This window comes from Eucalyptus grandis, chromosome 6 (assembly GCF_016545825.1).
Source record: "Eucalyptus grandis isolate ANBG69807.140 chromosome 6, ASM1654582v1, whole genome shotgun sequence".
NCBI lineage: Eukaryota > Viridiplantae > Streptophyta > Magnoliopsida > Myrtales > Myrtaceae > Eucalyptus > Eucalyptus grandis.
In genome coordinates, this window is record NC_052617.1 from 48,345,476 (window position 1) to 48,365,457 (window position 19,982).

A 19,982-nucleotide genomic window follows, 5' to 3' on the forward strand; every position below is an offset into this window, starting at 1 on the left:
TGCTGCAAGCGTCGCTACAGGACGAAAGGTGCTGGTGCCATCACTGGTTTAAAGAATCGATCAGCTCGTCTTTTAGGCCAATTAAATAAAAGTCAAATCCTTCGTCAACAGATCATATATATAAAAAAATAGAATCTGACTCGCATCAGAAATATAAGGGTTAATTGCTCGGTTAACCTTGATACCTTTGCAGAATATTCCTTTACATTTTGAAAAGTTACAATTTGCATCCATTCAACTTTGACATCGTGTCTGGCCAAATAAAAAAGAAAAGAAAACAACTTTGATATCGTCGCCCAATAACTTCAAACTTTGAAAAGTTACAAATTTTTCCTGAACTTTTGTTTTAGTTGCGGTTATTAATTTTTCCATTTGCATAGCCGTTATTTATTACTCGAAAGTAGATTCTTTTAAGAAAATAATTTCAGTTGATTTTCTTAACTTATCGACCATGGGTCATCTCTATTCTTTTTAATGTTTTTTTACCCATGCGACAGGGGTTTTTTTGTCCAAAAAAAAAAACCTAAGTCCACTCTCAGATGTGCAAACAATTAGCAATTGTAACAACAATCAAAATTTAGGGACTAATTTATAAATTTACAAAGCTCATGAACTATTGTACCACGTTGATAAAATTGAGTGGAATATTCGCTAACGTTTAGAAGTCTAGAGACCATTATGCAATGGTGCGAAAATTCTGGGAGGTTTTAAACAGTTGTCTTAAATTTTAATACATTTCTCCAATTTATTGAGGAAAATTCCATTACCTTCAAATTTGAGGTCGGTGCACCTTAAATCTCCAACTTTAAAAATAAAAATAAGGTTGCACTTTCCCCTGGATTTGCATTTTGTTACACTTACTAACACTGTTGAACTTTTTTTCTGTTGGCATGTGCCCTGGGCATTCCTTCAATAGGTAATATAAATTATATATATGAAATGCGATTTTTGCGATAAATGCAAGAAAATAACAATTAAAAAGCATAAAAGAAAATTTGTGGCTGTACTATCCCTCAAAAGTACTAGACTAGTACATATAATTAGAAAAAAAAAACGAGATACTTTAAAAGGACGAACATAAAGTATAATAGATAGAGATGACAAAACAATGGGTATTATTCAGAATAAGCAAAAATTTCCCACCTTCTGATTTGGTCGTTAATCATCTGATTTATCTGATTTAGCTTATTATTACAGTTAAACCATATAAATTACTTCGTGGCAACATTTAAGAGAAAATCTGAAAACTACGAAATTTTTTGGAAAAAGGAAAGATAATTGCAATACAAACCAATAAGAGCTCAGGGAGAGAGAGAAAGAGAGAGGATTTTGGTGTTGTTAATTAAGGCTACGTAACTATATACAATTAGAAAAAGATCAATTATCCAAATCATATTTTAAACCGATCTTACGGTAATGTATTAATTTTGAATCTTTAAACTTTTTCTTTTTCTTATTTTTCATTTAAAGTAGTTCTTTTCGTAAATTTACGTATTAAACAAGTACTTTTATCTTCTATTTTTATATTTGATTAAGCAAGTAAAATACAGATTTGATGGAAATTCTTCCTTTTTATGTAATTTACATGTTTTTCATGTGAATTGAGAGCAAAAAGGCATTTGGTACAAAATTGAAGAAAAAATTGCACTTTACCCCCTCCTTCCCCTCCTAAAGCATGTGTAAGGTACATGTTCATGGAAGGCATTAATACGCGTTATAAAATGTAAGTTTAGGGAAGATAAAAAGGCAAATTTAAAATTTTTAAACTTAGACTCCGTCTATTTTGTGAAAAATAATTGATTTGGAAAACAATGGCCAAAAGATGATTTTTTATATGGCTTGAAATAATTAGATAATGAAAAATATTTTCATTATCACCAACAATTATATATAAACATTTCCATGAACGATAAAAAAAGGTTACTTTCATTATTTATTGTAAGCAATCATTTTAAGAAAAATATTTTCTAAATTATTCATTTTTCATGAAACAAATGAAGTCATAATATTGTAGAATTGTCTAGCGAATTCAATGAATTATGTGTCGCCTGGCTTGCAAACCATGCTATTTTTCTCCAAAGCTATTTTTTCAAGTTTATTATTAGGCGATAAAGTGGTAGTTTCCGGCATTGTGCTTTGTTATTGTATGCTAAGGGCATCTTTGCCCCCCTTCTGACCCAAAAAATGAAATTCTCCCCGTTATTAAATTGTTGGGCTCACATAATATTGTTTTCAGATTCCTATAACATGGAAACCCATTTCGTATTAAGCAGTTGAACTATGCAATATAATAATCACTAAAATTATAATCTCATCGAGATACAGGTGCATGATATATTGATTCATATAATTATGTCTAAAGGGATACACTAATCCTCATTCTCACTCTTTTTTCCGTGAATAAATAAGTGCAAGTTGTATTAAATTTTAGGAATTAGCACCAATCCTAGATTGAGCTGAAGAACCTAACCAAACTAGCCAATTCTAGGTGATTCCAGTGAAAAATGGTCCATTCTTGTTTTCAAAAATTTGAAACCAATTATAACCAATTTTCTGATTCCTTATATAGAATGGACCGAACCGATTGAATCGCCCAAAGGCACCCCTAAATTGAAATGGGGGATCTCTCTCTCCTTCTCTCTCTCTCTCAGACCTCAACCTTCTCTTCACAGCTCGAACAAGACTCTCTTTGCTCCCAGCCAGTTCGCTTTCCCTCCGTGCTTCTCCATTCAGGTCACGGTCCTCTTTGCTTGAAAGGCAACCGCGCAATTTTGCTTCAATTGTCGCGATTCCAATCTCATTCGCTGAAATTTGATCTGATTTTTCTTCGCAACTTGGCGGTCTGTAGATGCAGGAACGGATGCGAAGAGAGCATACGCCGCATTGTTGCTCGACGCAGGAGGCACTCTACTTCAGCTGGCGAAGTCGGGGGAGGAGAGTTACACGTCCATCGACTGTTTCTCAACTCCTCGACTCGCTCATTTGTCAAAACTGCCCTTGACAAATCGTGATGGAGTCTCAACTTCATCGTTCTCCTCGACTCGTGTTCTCCTCTTGTCCCTTGTTGATTATATGCGTGACTTGTCGTGTGAGTGCGCTAAATGTCGTTAATGTCCCCGAAACGTTTCTCTTAGCTTAAAGCCTTGGCGATTATGCTTAATTGTAGTTTTATCCAGTGCTTGAATTCCATTAATAAACACCCAGAAGTTTAGTTGCGTACCCACCTATATAATAAAGTTTTCATTAAAAAATAAAAAAAAAAAAAAACCAGACCTTGAAACCATCGGTCTAGTTTTGGTTTATTTCCAAGATCAATAGGGTCAATTCCTAGTTCCACATACTCAAAACCGACTCATTTCAAAACTGCTTATTCTTGAATATTGGAAAATTTATGTTGTCTTAAATGACTAGAACCAAAGGGCTAGGTAGAAAAATCCCTAATTGAATAATATGCATGCCAATAAGTTGTATCCATACTACAAGTAATTTGGATCCGTTTTAACTAAGGACTTAGATGCTTTGTAATACGCATGTATCGAATGTGCTCAATAATCCCTCTTTTGCTTCCACTCTCTAACCCTATAATTTATGATCAAGAATGTCACTTCATTTGGAACCCAAGCCATTACAAGATTAATCGGCGGAAACTATCGATACTTTTATTTGAAGCTCAATTCCGACTTTTAGAAATTTAGAAAGTGGTTTATTTTGAAAATTATGGTTCCAATGTAGATAGCCTGCCTTTTGATTGGGCCAAGGAGATGAATTTAGCCCGGTAGATAAAAAAAATGAACTCATGGATGCCTCCCGATTTTGAAAATTAAATTGTGGTGACTTTACTAGATAATGATATCCTCCAAAGCAAAGTCAGTGAAATAATTAGAGCGCAATGAAATGGTGTGTTTTTGGTCAAAAATGAATATATGATGACGGTATGCTTCTCATTGAGATCGTTCATGGACCGATGTGATTAGGGAAATGCGAGCCCAAGAACTAGTTTGTGCTTTTTGCACATTCAATTGGGTCGCCAGCGAATGCGAAAGAGAATTTTGGGCCCAATACTCTCGTAGAACTCAGGGTATTATTTGTTTTGAGAAAAAAATTGTGATAAAGAATAATACTCTTTGGAAATTTATTTTTAAGGAAAATGTAAATTTCCTTTTCTAATTAGGAAATTAATTTTTTCAACTCTAAGCATGCATATCTCTTTGATCGTAAATGGTCTTCCATTGACTAATCATTTTTAGCAAACCAAACATATGAAAATTCAAAAATCAATTCGCAAAAAATTCTTTCACTCACTATTGGGACTAGAATCTTTCTCTATTTATTTATTTTTTCTATGAATATTTTGATCGACTTGTCTAGGAAAATTGAAAGTCAGAGTTATGTAACATATATCTCGGGAAAAAACTAGTTTTATGGGGGACTTGAGGCCTTGACATTGGTAATTTTACTTTGTTAGTGAATTTTGTATGGTCAATGATACCCTCTCGAAAATCATAACTTCAATAAAATATCGTCACTAAGATTACATAAACTGCCACCCTCACCACCCTCACCACAAGCATGGAATAAATATTGAATCGATGGTGTCTTGGGCAAGGATAATGTCAAGAAAGACAGATTGATTGATAATTGCGTATGTGAATAATGAATGTTTTGAGGTACAATAGTATACCGTATAACATCATTTTTTATGACACTTTTATATTTGATTGCAACGGTATTGTAAAATAATTAGTATATGGGCCTCTCAATAATTTTTTTTCTCCTTTTTTTTATGCAACTACCCTTTTCGTACTCAATTTACGCAATGGACGGCCAAAAAAAAAAAAGTCCAAATTATGATTTTTGATTCTGGTCGATATAATAGTAGGCAATAAAACAACTTCATCTCCATGCTAGGGCGTGGCGGTCAAAAGGCATGCGTGAATCATTCCTCTTTTCCATGACATCATATTCCTCGTCAATATGGGGCGGCGATGTGTGCCTCTCGCCTTTTGGCTTGACGTGAATGTATCTCTCTCTACTTTAAATTATAGCAAATATTATGAACGATCTTCGTTGATCATAGTGTCGACTTGACTCGATCTAACTCCGTTTGTTCTTGCTACTAATATGTAGATTGTAATAAATAAAAAACATCGCAAAGATGCTATTTTTTGGCAATTGTAAAATTTGAAAAGGAAAATCAGATTTCACGAGTAGAAATTCTATGATAAACTAAGGTTCTACTTTCAATGTTATAGAAATTATGAGTTAAAATATATTTAATTGATATATTAAGGTAAAAGGGTAATTAAAAGATAGCATGAAATGGAAAGATATTCTAAAAATTGCACCACGGTATGCTTATGAAAACTTGGTAATAGTATTGTAGGACCGATCTAACTTCGTTATGGGAAGTTAAAATACTACAAATTAGATTATTATTTTGGGGACAAATTTCAGGGACTAAATTGTATATTCCGCAATAATTTTAGCACTTATAATGTTCTTTATTCGATTAAACGAAATGATCACATTTAACCATAGTTAAAGAATTGGATTACACAAATTTAAATTTCAACGATATGGAAGGTCAATGTCACTTTCTCTGATTAGATTTCTTTACCGTGACTCGCGAGGACGTGCTGCCAAAGGAATCCTTCCCTCGCACACAACCTCCAACCGATCCAATCAAAAAAATCAAAGATGGCAAAGCAGCAGAAGGCCTGTTTCTGTGGCTGCAAAAGAAGAGAGAACCTTCTCTCTCCTTCGCTCTCTCTCTCTCTCTCAATAAATTGTCCATTAAATGGGGTACAAGTTGGAGGAGGACACATGGAAAAGCTTCCCTCCGCAATCATTTGAATTCCGGGGATCCAACGTTCCACAATGACCACTTTGGGACTTTGCCTCCTTTTCCATTCAAAAGACCCAACGTTCCTCACTTTTAAAAAAAAATTTCTATCTACTTTTCTTTTTTCTCGAGCCCTTTATTCCATTCTAGTGACTAACAATAACCCGAGACAGCTGGAGGGTCCAAGGCATGATGGTCGCAGCACCCGGCGCATAATTAACTTGATTGAGGAATCCATTAGCCTTTCTCATGCCCTACCTCCTTTCTTCTCCCCCACATTTTTCACCCTTACCTTGTGTTGGTATTATCGAGTTTGGTAGCGTGATCATGTAACGAGATGGAATACCCATTCCAAATGCAATTTTTTTCACTATAGAACAAGTACGACTCACATATCAAAGACTAAAAGCCGACATCAAGCTTGCTAAAATGAAAAGAAAAAGACCATTGGCGAGGTAATTTACACATTTATCGAGTCAAGACCCTTTGAAATACTTTATAAAAAGGGGGAAAACAATTTTAGATCATGCATCGATCCTAAGTTAGGTATTTAAAACATTCTCGAAAAATGACTTATCTACAACCACAAAATATAATTATAATGTTCTTATTTGAAATCGAGCATCTACAATGTTGATATCAATCACGTCATGTAAAATGTCCATGACAAATGTATTCGTTTCGATCATATAACACCGTTAGTAACTTAATTCGAGGTCCAAAGAAGGGATCGATGTTACATTTGGGGGGTTGATCATTGTGATCTCTCCTAGTGTAAGCATCATAATGGTAAAATGGCATGCAATTGCGGATAATCAAGGGACCAAAAAGTGGCATTTCGAATTAAACACATCACATGATGGCCGTCGCCATGTTTATGCATCATCAAGGCGCACACCATTCCCCGCATCATATCGCATTTAACCCCGAGCCGTGACACTTTTCTCGAATCGCTCTTTGGAGGGGCGATCATCTCTTGGCCTAATCTTGCCGTCCAGTCCGACGATCGGTGGGCCCCTCTTTGTCCGGGCCTTTGCCTTTTGACTCGTCGTAGCTCGCCACGTGGAATAGATCTCTCGAGTCAAACAAGGGTCTCCCCTAATGTGATGGGGGAGGCCGGGGAGGCCTGTAGGTGTAGGCCTAGGAAAACCGGTACAGCTTCGGAACTAATTTCTCGAGTCAATTTTTGGTTGTTTCTCCGTCCTAACAATTGCCTACCGGATCTCATTAGAACAGTTCTCCTTGAAAAAAATTAATTAAAAAAATTCATAATACTCGACACTAGATAATTGATTGAATAGATAATTAAACTTTATGCTCAGGCCATCCCATCATATGAATTTAATTTCTAATACTGTGAACCTCGCCAAATATTCAATATATTATAAATTAGTGTACTTTAAATCAGTTTTTATTTCTCGGAAGAAGTCATATAATTTCAAAGCCCTGCGTTCTAATTTTTATGCTAGTGTACTTTAAATCGATAGTCTTTTTTTTTTTATAATTATATATAAATATGCTTTGACTATTACTTTTTTTTTCCGCCATCTGCGATTTTTTCCACCCTACGGTGGAGACAATAAAAAAAAAAACTCTTTTCCAAAAGGCTAACGACTCACTTGATAGTTCTCTCCTTTTCCTGTTCTTGTTGAGAACTCGGCGGACTCTCTCTCCCTCCCTCCCTTTAACTCCGCAATCACGCAGAGCTGCATTGGATGAAACCTTCCTATGTTCCTCTTGCATGCTAGTTCTCTCTCAGAGCACGAGCAGCTCCGCTTCCTCTCCGAAATCTCCGTTAGATCCGATCTGCCGCGCTCAGACTCCGGCGATATTTCCAGTTCCGGCGATCGTCCGCTGAAGGTAAGAGAAATGCGCGGTCAGGTTCGGTTTGTACTCTCCGACACGTCTACGGCTTCGCTGTACTGGACGGTTCCAGCTGTCGAAGCGAGTTTGAATTTCGAAGTGTAGTACGGCGGAACTCCAACTCTGGAGTAACATCTGCTATCTCCGGTCTCCGCTAGCTAGTTAACGACGAGCTTTCTTGGAGTCTGATCTCCGACGCGGATAGTCGAGATTTTTTTTTTTCTCGATGTTCCTGAGAAGTTTAGCTGAATTAGATAAAAGCTGATCGACGGCGGAAAACGCGATTCGGCCTCTGTTTTGCAGTGATCACAACGAAGACGATCCGTTTTGAGTTGTAGAAGTGCATTCTGGGGGCGAGAGAGAGCGAGAGAGAGAGAGAGATGCGGCAAGAGAGCAACGGCAACGCGACTTTCAGCTCGCCTGTGAAGACCTTGAGAGGATTGAAGGCTCTGGTCTCCAATGGCGATCATCAAGCGTCAGCCGCGGAGGAGATAATCAACGACGACGAGCTTGCTCAGAGGAAAGCCGGAGAAGCAGGTACATCTACTTGTCCTTTTTTCCTAATTTCTTTTTCGCACGGCTATCTATGAATTTCCTTCCGTAACTTTTAGCCGCCTTGATCGTAACGATCCGACTCGATCGGAGAAGAGCTCGTTGAACTCATCGAAATTCGTGAAAGATCATAACAAAAAGATAAAATAATTTCAGGTAATTTGGAAATGCTGCGATTTTTTTCCCTTTTTTTTTTTTCGGTCAAAGAAATGCTGCGGCTTTACTTGCGGAACATTTAGCGATAATTTTAAAAAAAAATTTAAATTGAACAATGCCTTTGTAACGTGACAGGTTGCATGCGCTCGCCCTTCTCTTTGTATAATCAGTACTTCAGTAGATACCTCTCGTCAATAAAAAATCCATGCATGCTGTCTATAAAATTTTGAAAACAAAATTTCTGACGACGATGCTGTTGAGATGATATTATCGACGCGTATTTCGAGCCTCTTGTCTCTAAAAAAGACGGGAAGTTCATAACTTTTCCTGTTATTGCATATAATTAATAGTAATTATAGCACTTCACTAAACACATGTAATTTTCACAAAACGTAATTACAACGCGACAATTGGAGGGCTATTTCACTTTCCTCTATTTATATTTCCGTACGCTTTTTCCTGGGGGTGGTGGTTGTTGGCCTAAGGTAAGTCGCGTAATAATTGCATTTGATAAACAAAAAGTAAAGGGAGGGAGGGGGGGTACTTGATGAATCGTGATGAATGATGATGGCGCAGTACGCGGGGCGATCCAAAGCTCCGCACTATGTTAAATTAGATGGATCCACCATTAGATCTAACGAGGGACCTACTTGGAAATGTGGTCCAACCCAAAAAATTAAGAATTGGAAAGGAACCAAAGTTTGATATTGCTTTAGAAAGTTTAGATGGTTATTTCCTCATGAATATGCGAAGTTGCAGCTTTAACTGCTGGGATCATGATAAGTCTTAGACATTTACTTAATGCCCCGCTTCCATTAGGCTTTGACTTGTTTAATCCGAGAAACCGCACTAGCTTTTTTTCCCTTAGTCGCTGTGAAAATTACTTTGTATATCAAGTTGGGAAAACCGTCGTCGGAAGAATTTTTATTCTTGTGAATTAAAATGACAAATTTCAAGTTGATATCGTTTGAAAATATCATCACCCAATAACTGCATCTTTAATAGAATAGTTGCATCTTGCCACAAATTTAAAGGATTGTTTTAGTTTTAAAGTACTTTGATTTAATTGATGATAAGTAATGCATATGGAGCATAAAATGTTTTCTAACGTAGTTGAGCCCCTCTTTACTCATACGCAATAAAGTAAGAGAAAGAGCGACACTGAAGCCGCACTAAAACGGACCGATTAAGCGTTCTTGATGTTATCCATCCCCTGATTTCTAACAAATTGAATTACATTGGAGAGGATTTCTTGAGCATTTCCTAATGAATGATTTTCTGAAGTCAAAAGTGAGCTCACTTTTGGCTTTCCAATATTATTCTCACGTCATCTATTATCTTTTAAAGTAATTATCTCCTTTTAATTCTCCACTTTAATTTAACTTTCACATCGAAAAACTTTCCCAAAGGCTAGAATTGTAAAACAGTCATAATTAGAAAATTGCCTGCTTTTTTAAATCTATAAAACGCCCACTGCCTGAAAAAGAAAAACTATTCAGATTCATCTCTAACACGGTGGCTTACTTTCAGCTAATGTTCGTCATGATTGAAAACGAAGGTGATTTAGAGCTCACTAAACCAAACCCACCTTATGCCTCATTACCATGCTTTAGAACCGGAGCATTTGCACTCCGTTAGCATGACATGCCAAAAGTTGCTCCAACTAGAGATGGAGCCTTTCTTTTCGTGTTTCTCCCCATTTCTGAATGCGGTTTGAATAACAAAGAACTTCTCGTTACCAACCAAGTCTGAAATGTCTGGTGAGTTTTGGTGGTCCTGTATGCGGATTACAAATCCAAATGGTTGATGCGATGTTGACAGATTCAAGCAAATGACCTGATCAAAGAAGTGCGGGAGGAAGTTGGAACTGGCTGTCGGTCAATGTTTGGGTCAATTCACATTGACCCGACTGACTAACGTGCTTAACTCGACTCGGTTATTTGTGGCTTCACACTCGACTTGACCTCAACGAGCCGCGACTGTGTTAATTTGATTTCTCAAGGTCAAACTCTAATTGAGTAAATTTTCCAATAGCTCAACTCGGTCCAGCTTGATTTGTAAGTAAGTTGGAATCTAAGCCCAAACTTGAAGCATTAAAAATAGAATATAATTAGCAGATAATATTTTTCTACTTATATAAATTATAAATGCATAGTTATAATTAAAACAGTAAAAAACTCAACTACTCATTTTAGTTCAAGAGTTACTTAAATCAAGTATTTTTAAGTTCGAGTTCGACATGATGACTTGACTCAAACTGGAGATGTATCGAGCTGAACCAAGTAAACACTACCTGTGCTTCAGTAGCTTAGGATGACTCATTTAATCATCCCTTCACTAGTCGTTGACTCGTTGCAATGGCAACGAGGAACTCTCAGGTGACCATTCTGATTAAAGTGGATACGTCTTGATTGTCAAGCTGATTTATTTAAGACTACCTCCCTGACCAAACTCACCAGCTTTTAACTCAGAGGCTCGGCCAATCCGTCGTCCGACTCGTCACCCCGCTGTCGAACTTCCATCAATGTATTAATACAATAATGAGTAGAAGCGATTGTGTGTGTGTGGACTGGATACATTGAACAGGTTCATCTCCATACTCTCAGGTGCCAATGCAACAATATTATGTCACGTCCGTAAAATAACAGACTTTTTAATCCGACGCTAACATTCATCATTTTCTAATGGACCCAACGCTCCCCTGGATACTGACGGTGAATCTCACTACCCAATTACTTAGCATTTTCGACAACAACTTGAGCGTAACTTCTAAACTTAGCTGATGTTCATAACTGTTTGGATATCTTAATGGCTACGTGGGCTTTGTTTCAGCTTCACGGAGGTATCAAGCAGCAGAATGGCTGCGTCAGATGGATCATGGTGCGTCAGAGACACTGCCCAAAGAACCCTCTGAAGAGGAGTTCTGTCTCGCCCTCCGCAATGGACTCATACTCTGCAATGTCCTCAACAAAGTCAATCCCGGGGCCGTCCACAAGGTACCATAACAACAGGCTCATCAACCTTTAGTTTTTAGGCCTTAGTCTTAGTATGGTACATTACAGAAACGAGTGCTTCTTAATGTTTTGCCTAACCATTGTAATTGAGTAGGTGGTGGAAAGCCCTATTTTGGCTGTTCAGGCGACGGAAGGAGCAGCGCAGTCTGCAATACAATATTTCGAGAATATGAGGAATTTCTTGATGGCTGTCAAGGACATGAAGCTTTTAACTTTTGAAGCATCTGATTTGGAGAAGGTTTGTCATTGATTTGGACGTGTTATGTACTTCCTAGTATTTCTAGTCATACTAAAAGACTCGGAGTAGGAGTTAGTTGAAAAGTTGGTTTCTGTTCATTATTACATATATGCAATTTAGCTCCATACAGGCAGAGTTGTGGCAAATAAACAGTTGAATCCCATGAGAGACGATTACTTTTGGCATTAAACCACTAAGAAAGTTTAAACTGCATGAACTCTATAAGAGTTTTATGGTTGTGTTTTGTCAGGGATTTAGGCATCTTTTTGTGGGTTATTGGTCTTTCTGTTATAAAACGACTCTGACTTTGCCTCCACAAAATGTGGCCAGAAATGACGAATTTCTTTTTCACCATCATAAAAACTCATCTCAAATTTCAAAAGGAAGCAGCTTTCTCATCCCAAGATCTATGACTTTAACGTGAGCCACATCTATATTTGTATCATCAGTCTTATTTGGCATTGTATTTTGAGGGAGCAGAAAACCTGTTTACGAACTCGCTCCAGTTAAAATTCAGCTCATTAAAATGGAATGTCTTGCCAGTTAACCCCTGTGGTAGGCCTAGCTTTTCTTTTATATATTCTTTACCATGCCTCTGTTGAATCTAAGAACTGCTAAATATTCAGGGAGGCTCATCAAGCAAAGTTGTGGACTGCATTCTCTGTTTGAAAGGATACTTTGAGTGGAAACAGGCTGGTGGAATTGGGGTCTGGAGGTATGGGGGAACAGTGAGGATCACTTGCTTGCCAAAGAGCTCTCCGTCGTCCTTGGTCGGCAGTGAAAGTGCAGATGAGTCGATAGATGAGTCTGAATCATCACAATATGAGCAACTATTGGAGTTCCTCCATCTGTCCAATGTGGTGTCCATGGAAGAATCCAGAATTGCCAATGTGTTGACTTTTCTTTTTGACCATTTTGGACTTGGACTTCTGCAGGCTTACTTAAAAGAGCTCGATGGGATGGATGACTTGCCTTTGAATGCAATGGTAGGTAAGATCAATACCATAGTCTTGTACCATTGACAGTTAACTTTTTCTTGTTTTGTCAATATTAATACTCACCAATGTGAAGACAAGTAATGGAATTGATCCGCAACAACATGAGGTGCTACCCAGTTCATATAAACAAATATATGGTTTCACTGATGGCACTTGTGTTATGTTGCAAATAAGCATCCCATTAAGGATAATTAGCACACTGAAGTTCTTTAATCTTAAATCATAACCCTGACCTAACAGCATGATGAGAATGGTTTGGTCACACAATCTGCAAACACTCTACCAAGGAACATGAATCTAGTTTATCTTAAGTTCATTGTCCATCAAACTAGTTCTTTAACTAACTATTCTGCATATTAGTTCCCATGCAACAACATTAATCTTTATGCAGTTCACCTCTCGACAGAAGCAGAACAAATATTATCTATTATGAAATCCCAATTTTCAATGGGACTTTGGTCTAGTACTTACGAATCATAATGTTTCCAATTCTTGGTTTGTCATCCCATTATGTTTTTCTTTTTAACATGCTTTAGATCTCATCCCTTATCTAAGTTGATCTATGATCAGATTATGTGCTCAACTTATTTCAATTAATTGAAACTGTGAACAGTAATCTGATAAAAAGAACAACATTGCAGGTAGTTGATGCTTTGCTCAGTAAGGTGGTTAAGGATTTTTCGGCTCTTCTCGTCTCTCAAGGCACTCAGGTAGCAGAATATTACAGACTCGTGATATCCATTTCCTTATTAGAAACATGTATTCGATTTATCATTTTATATCTTTCTGGATTTTGTGGACATGAAACTTCCTTGAGAAATTATTTAAGTACGGCAAATTAGCCTAACATCCTATGATGCTTTCTACAGCTTGCTCTACTTCTTAAAAAAGTACTGAGAGGTGAACTTGGTTCCCAATCAAAATCTCATTTTGTGGAATGCATTACACAATATCTTCGACAAAGAACAAAGTTAGCAGCAAGTGATATTTCAAAATTTTGTAAATGTGGTGGAGAAGGTGAGATCACTCAAGCCAGTATGAATCACTGTGCTGGTCATGTGGATCAGATCCATCTGCTACAGAAACAGCTTGAGGTATCCAAAAGAATTCCCACTTATCTTCAATATTTCTTCTGTATACATCCATAACCATGCATAAGATATGTTATCCTCTACCAAAAATCTCTCATTTAAGTTCTTCGCAATTTTTCTGTTATGCGGCATAACCAGCTCGCCATTGTTTTGTGTTTGTCCTTCTCAAGGTTGGGATAGCTCGTACTTGGATCTCCTAGTTGTTAGATAACCGTCTACACAAAATTTTTAGATGTTAGGTAACAGGCCAATTTATATATAAAACCACTTTCCTACATTAAGCCAAAACTTACACATGGGCTATTCACATTGGATAAACAACCAGAGGCAGGAACCCTACTACAGCAAAACAGTAATAAGGAGTGCCAGAATTTGACTCTTGATCTTTATACTTATGATTACCCTGCTAGATAAATTCTCTTTGCAAAAAGCTCAGGCTGCTTGGTTTCAAAAAACAGTTTTTGGTTTTCATTTTCTGTGAAAAAGAGAAGGAAAACAATTCTAATTTTCTAACAAATATGTTGATATGTGTTGAATACTTATTTTTCGAGTCTAAAGAATGTGCACACGCTTATAATCCATCAAGATTACAAGATGCCGGTATTTAACTCCTCTGTGTTATAAGTTGATATTCAAAAAAAAGTTTCCATTGTTTTCATTCGAGAAGTGTTTTTGGAATGTTGCCAAAGCATTATTAAGTTTCCTTTTCCAGGTGAAAATCAGAAAAGAAAATTTGGAGAGTTTGATACAAAGAGGGCCTTAACCTGTCAGGAAATGGGTCTATAGTACACGCGAGATATTTTTTTAACATTAGTCATGTTGCTTTCTTCTTCATATATCTCCAAAGTTGTCTTAGTATATAACATTGTCAATGCTTTCTGGATGTTCAGCATTTACTGAGTGCTTATGGAAGGAAGAAGCAGAGAGGGTAAAATAAGGGGACCAACTAGTTAGGTTTCACTGTTCTAGATGTCCAACTTATTGTGTTTTCACTCTCCTAGATGTCTCAGTTATGGATAAAAAAGGTTAAACCAGTATATTGCCTTTACTCTGTAGAACGACTAATAATTGATTATATCTTTAGCTTTATATCTCTAACAAAGCAAGTGGCATCCATAATCCTCTAAAATCCATCACTGAGTACCATACTGTGTATATTGAAGCCAATGATTGTTCCAACCAACAGCTGGCTTGTTTTTTCAATCCTGCAGGCTTTACATCTTATAATCGCCCATTGAATTGTCTGCCTTTTTGTAGGAGCTAAAATTCTTTTTCCAAGGGACAAAGCTAGAAGTGAAGGAAATCCACTCAGATTGGGAGGAAGAACTTATACGGCTTAGTGAGAACCTGGACATGCTCTCTACCTTGAAAATTTTCTTTAGTTGGGTCTTATTAGAACCGGCATCAATTTTGTAACTTATACTTACTTATGAGACTCCCATTTCTCAGATAACCACATTAAGAGCCTTGAGGTAGCCTCTTCTTCATACCACAAGGTTTTGGAGGAAAACCGCTTGCTTTACAATCAAGTCCAAGATCTTAAAGGTGTCACAATCATCTCTCACACTTCGACCTAGTTTCATGCAGCTTATGAGAGAAATAGTTCCTCATGAAACTTTATTGATTGCAGGAACCATAAGAGTTTACTGTCGTGTGAGACCTTTCTTACCAGGCCAATCAAACAGACAGTCTACAGTAGACTACATCGGCGAAACTGGAAATATAATGATTGTGAACCCGTTCAAGCAAGGAAAAGATTCCAGAAAAGTTTTCACTTTTAACAAAGTGTTTGATACCAATGTTACCCAAGGTACACTTTGTTTCCTGGAATAGGTCGATGAAAGTTCATTGTTTACAGTCTGCACTAGTTAATAAAGTACAAGCTCATTCTTTCATTTTATCGATCGCATCACATATCTCAATCTTAAAGCATGTGTCTGGATTAGCTAAAAGAATAGAGATCTTCCATGCCAATTCCCTATTTCGTAAAAAAAAAAAAAAAAAAAAAAAACAAAGAACTTACTAGACAATATCTCAAATGAGGAGTGAATTTAAAAAAAAAAAAAAAAAAAAACAAAGTATGCATGTCTAATATGTGGAGGCCATGTATAGACAGCTCGACATGAACTTTGAGTCATAGCCTCTATCGTGGCTTCTTCATAGAAAGCGTTATGATGGTATTTTCATCATTTCTTTTTTACTTGCAGAGCAAATATACGTTGACACTCGACCACTGATCAGATCGATGCTAGATGGGTTCAATGTCTGCATCTTTGCATATGGGCAGACAGGCTCTGGCAAAACATATACAATGGTAATTATAGGTGCTAGACTCATGACAGTTTTAGTATTTGGAACTACATAAAATATCAATTAAATAATATTTCATCGTATGGGATTTCACACTTGTCATTCAGAAATTTATGAAACGACCATGAAGGCATTCTATTGTCAGGAGCTGCACTTACTGTATGCTTCGCTTTACAGAGTGGCCCAGATTTGACTTCTGAGGACACATGGGGTGTAAATTATCGAGCATTGAGGGACTTATTCCAATTATCTAAGGCAAGGCTTGATGTCATAAAGTATGATGTAGCGGTTCAGATGATTGAGATCTACAATGAGCAAGTGAGGGATCTGCTAGTGAGTGATGGCTCCGGTAGAAGATATCCTTTTTAATATATTATTTCTCTATCGTTGGCAGCATATTAAACCTCATCAGATTTTGTGACCTTCTTTCTTCCACAAGAATTGATTTTACTTGTCATGGAATATCCTTTGGACTACCTTAACTGCTTGCACATTAGATATAAGAAACAGCCCACAACTGAATGGTCTCAATGTGCCGGATGCAAGTTTGGTTCCCGTCACATGTACCCAGGACGTCCTTGATTTGATGAGGATAGGCCAGAAGAATCGAGCTGTTGGTGCCACTGCTTTAAATGAGAGAAGTAGCCGCTCTCACAGGTACTGATATAACAACACAATCTCATGTTTAAAGCAATAAGTAATTCAGATGATGACTCCAAGTACTTACTCCTCTGCTGGCCATCCTTTGGCAGTGTATTGACCGTCCATGTCCAGGGAAAAGAGTTAGTTTCTGGATCCATTCTTAGAGGTTGCCTTCATCTAGTGGATTTAGCAGGAAGTGAGAGAGTTGACAAGTCTGAGGCAGTTGGCGAGAGACTGAAGGAAGCCCAACACATAAATAGATCGCTATCTGCACTTGGCGACGTCATCTCTGCTCTAGCGCAAAAAAGCACACATATTCCTTACAGGAATAGCAAGCTCACGCAAGTACTGCAAGATTCTTTAGGTAATACATTCGTAACAAGAATTGATATATTTGATTCCATTGTTATCCACACAACTGGCAGGACATGCAGACATTTGAAAAGCCTCTCATTTTAATTTTTTGTATATTAGATTGAAAAAGATAGAAAAACGGAACAGAATAAGTTGATTCCCTAACTTAAAAAATCAAGTATGACTGAATGTTTTGGTCATAAAGATTACAGAGGAGGACACTCCCAATTGTTATTGTCTTTTCCTCACATCTTTCAACAAATGGACTTGCTTTTTATTCCCCCTCTAACGGTGTTCCCTTTACTTTGTTGTAATATTTCCGTTATTTGACCAGGTGGGCAAGCGAAGACATTAATGTTTGTTCATATAAATCCTGAGATCAATGCTCTAGGTGAGACGATTAGCACTCTCAAATTCGCTGAAAGGGTTGCCTCAATAGAACTTGGTGCTGCTCGATCTAATAAAGAAACTGGTGAAATAAGAGAACTGAAGGAAGAGGTTTGTGATGATCTGTATCAGACAATTTTTTTACTACACTGGTTTCTATAAGACACAAATTAATGTTATGAGTGTTGACTATACAGATTTCAAATCTCAAACTATCATTGGAAAGAAAAGAAGCGGAACTCCAACAATTCAAAGCAGGAAGCTCTCGTACTACCATAGAGTCTCAGAAAACAAGAGCTGTTTCCCCTTTCCGAATGCCCAGATATGGTACCGGTGTAAAGCCTGAGAGTTCTCACAAGTCCAATGATGATGCTAGAATCCCTGAGGTATGGCATTGATGAATGATCCAAATACAGGGCCTTCTTTTTACATACTAGGGATGGTTTTCCCATTTATTTTGGCATTCTTTTCTTAAATTCAAGTTCAGTTCAAAGTGATAGAAAACTTCAAATTTTTTTGAGGATTGTGATGCATGGGATTGGAGGGACGCTTTAACTCTGTCGCATGATGATGTATGATTGTTTTCCCATTTATTTTGGCATTCTTTTCTTAAATTCAAGTTCAGTTCAAAGTGATAAAAAACTTCAAATTTTTTTGAGGATTGTGATGCATGGGATTGGAGGGACGCTTTAACTCTGTCTCATGATGATGTATGATTGTCAGGCTAGAAGTTGCTCTTCCGGTAAGCAGAGGAGGACGAGGTTGCCACCCGGTTTCATGGAAAAGGATACCATACCTAAGCCAATATTTACAGCTGAGGACAAATCGGGTAACTCAGTGAAGCCGAGATCACCATCCCCTCCTGTAAGGAGATCGGTATCCACTGATAGGGGAGCAGTTATTAGGAACAAAATGAAGTCTGACACTATAGACAACCAACCAATTGCAAGAGTACCGTTTCCAGCAAGAGTACCCGTCAGTAGATCTATGGTGGTGACATCAATATACCCATCAATAGATAACAACTCGACAAACAACACGAACTTACCGGAGCCCACAAAGAAGGAAAATGTCTTTGACACATATTGCAGCCTCCAGAAGGTGACCACCAGAAAAGTGCATCCAGAACATGAAGAAGACCATTTTAAGCTAGCTCTGAATGTAAGACAAGGCAGTATTAGGAAAAACAAGATAGAGCCAAAGGCCAAGGCCAAGCATCAACCTCCAGCTAGAATTGAAAAGTATGAAGCAGCAGTGACATTGCTTCCCAGCATAAATGCAGGTGAGAAGGTGGAAGAGGGCCGCAAGAGCGATTTTTCTGAGCCAGAGAATGAGCATTTGCTTATGGGATCCCTAATGAACGGTGGTTTGAGAATTAAAAAGCACGAAGCAATCTTGAAGAGCTCTCAAATTTGTGAAGAGAGGTAAGATAAGATGCATTCACTTGAGCATGAAACATGCAAATAAAACTCTGGCTGTGTTTTGGAGACTATGCAGTTTGGATCTCTTACCCCTCCTTTATCTATGATTTTTTATCCTCCACAGGGGACATGTAATAGATATGGAAAGCTTGCTGCCAAGGAAACTGGAAAGCAGGCCTCAAAACGGAACGGTTCGCCACCCGAAGGAAGGTGGCAGTTCATCCATTCCTGAGTTTAGAAGGAGCAGGTCTACACCTCGCGGGAAATTCTTTAATTTATCCTGAGTTTCACGGTATAGAGAGTGATTCTTCTTTTTCCCTTTTTATCTCTGTACAGTGACTATAAGTATTTGGGTTCGATTTCGTTGTGAATTGTGAATGAGTTTGACCTTTGAGGGTGTCATGGAATGTTATCTAAACCTTACACGCGGTAATTATATATGGAAATTTTTTACCTTTGTTTATGAGTAATCAATCCTGCATAATGTTTCCAGAACTTCATGCTCAGGATAATTTGGTCGCTGTGAATGTTGCATCCTTAGTAACTTTGAACATCTTTGAAAGGTCACTGTGCTTCACGTGTCTAACCCTCGCCTGATACGAGTCGCTCACGTTATTTGCAGTCTCAAAGGCTTAATTGCTAAGCTAGGAGCAGCTTTGAACTCGTTTCCCTGAATATCTATCTTAGTAGGTTTGCTTGCCAACGAGGGTATCGACCACTTAATAGGCTGTAGTCACGTTGGTGAATATTAGGCTCGGAGAAGAGCTCTAATTCGCTCTTTACCACTGTCTAGAGATAGATTACCGACATTCGGGCGGATAATCGAGGTTTTAGCTCGTTGATCAGATTCGGAGAAAGCTACAGCAGTGGCATCAGAAGATCTTGACTCTAGCATGAATGGCGATTTAGGTTCAGACCCTTAAAAATTATCACAATGTAATCTTAATCTGGCCAGACATATAAAATGAAGGGTTTGTCCAACTTTGATGGCGTTTGTCACCCTCTAATTTGGGAAGATCAGAATCTTCAAGCTCCCTCGTACGGCAAACGATGTCTCAATGGAATATCAAAAGGCCCTATCAACGGCCAATATGTCCTCCATGTCCATATTGAT

At 37.7% G+C, this 19,982-nt stretch overlaps 1 protein-coding gene across 1 annotated transcript; it reads left to right on the forward strand.

Annotated features, from left to right (window-relative positions):
- Positions 1-7,464: 7,464 nt before the first annotated feature.
- Positions 7,465-19,338, forward strand: LOC104450402 (kinesin-like protein KIN-14F). Its single transcript, XM_010064933.3, has 18 exons — positions 7,465-7,702; positions 8,009-8,242; positions 11,246-11,409; positions 11,522-11,665; positions 12,292-12,651; positions 13,305-13,373; positions 13,533-13,757; positions 15,012-15,093; positions 15,204-15,299; positions 15,385-15,564; positions 15,962-16,068; positions 16,242-16,420; positions 16,557-16,721; positions 16,817-17,070; positions 17,395-17,558; positions 17,645-17,833; positions 18,171-18,871; positions 18,993-19,338. The coding sequence occupies exons 2-18, from the start codon at positions 8,086-8,088 to the stop codon at positions 19,150-19,152; spliced, it is 3,396 nt and encodes a 1,131-aa protein (XP_010063235.1). The 5' UTR covers positions 7,465-7,702; positions 8,009-8,085; the 3' UTR covers positions 19,153-19,338.
- Positions 19,339-19,982: the final 644 nt, after the last annotated feature.

What these genes read in the sequence shown, in the direction of transcription:
- LOC104450402 (XM_010064933.3), top strand. Translation starts at nt 8,086, where the DNA reads ATGCGGCAAGAGAGCAACGGCAACGCGACTTTCAGCTCGCCTGTGAAG. An exon ending in AAGCATCTGATTTGGAGAAG is followed by an intron (nt 11,666 to 12,291) that starts GTTTGTCATTGA and finishes CTAAATATTCAG; the next exon opens with GGAGGCTCATCAAGCAAAGT. An exon ending in TGATACCAATGTTACCCAAG is followed by an intron (nt 15,565 to 15,961) that starts GTACACTTTGTT and finishes TTTTACTTGCAG; the next exon opens with AGCAAATATACGTTGACACT.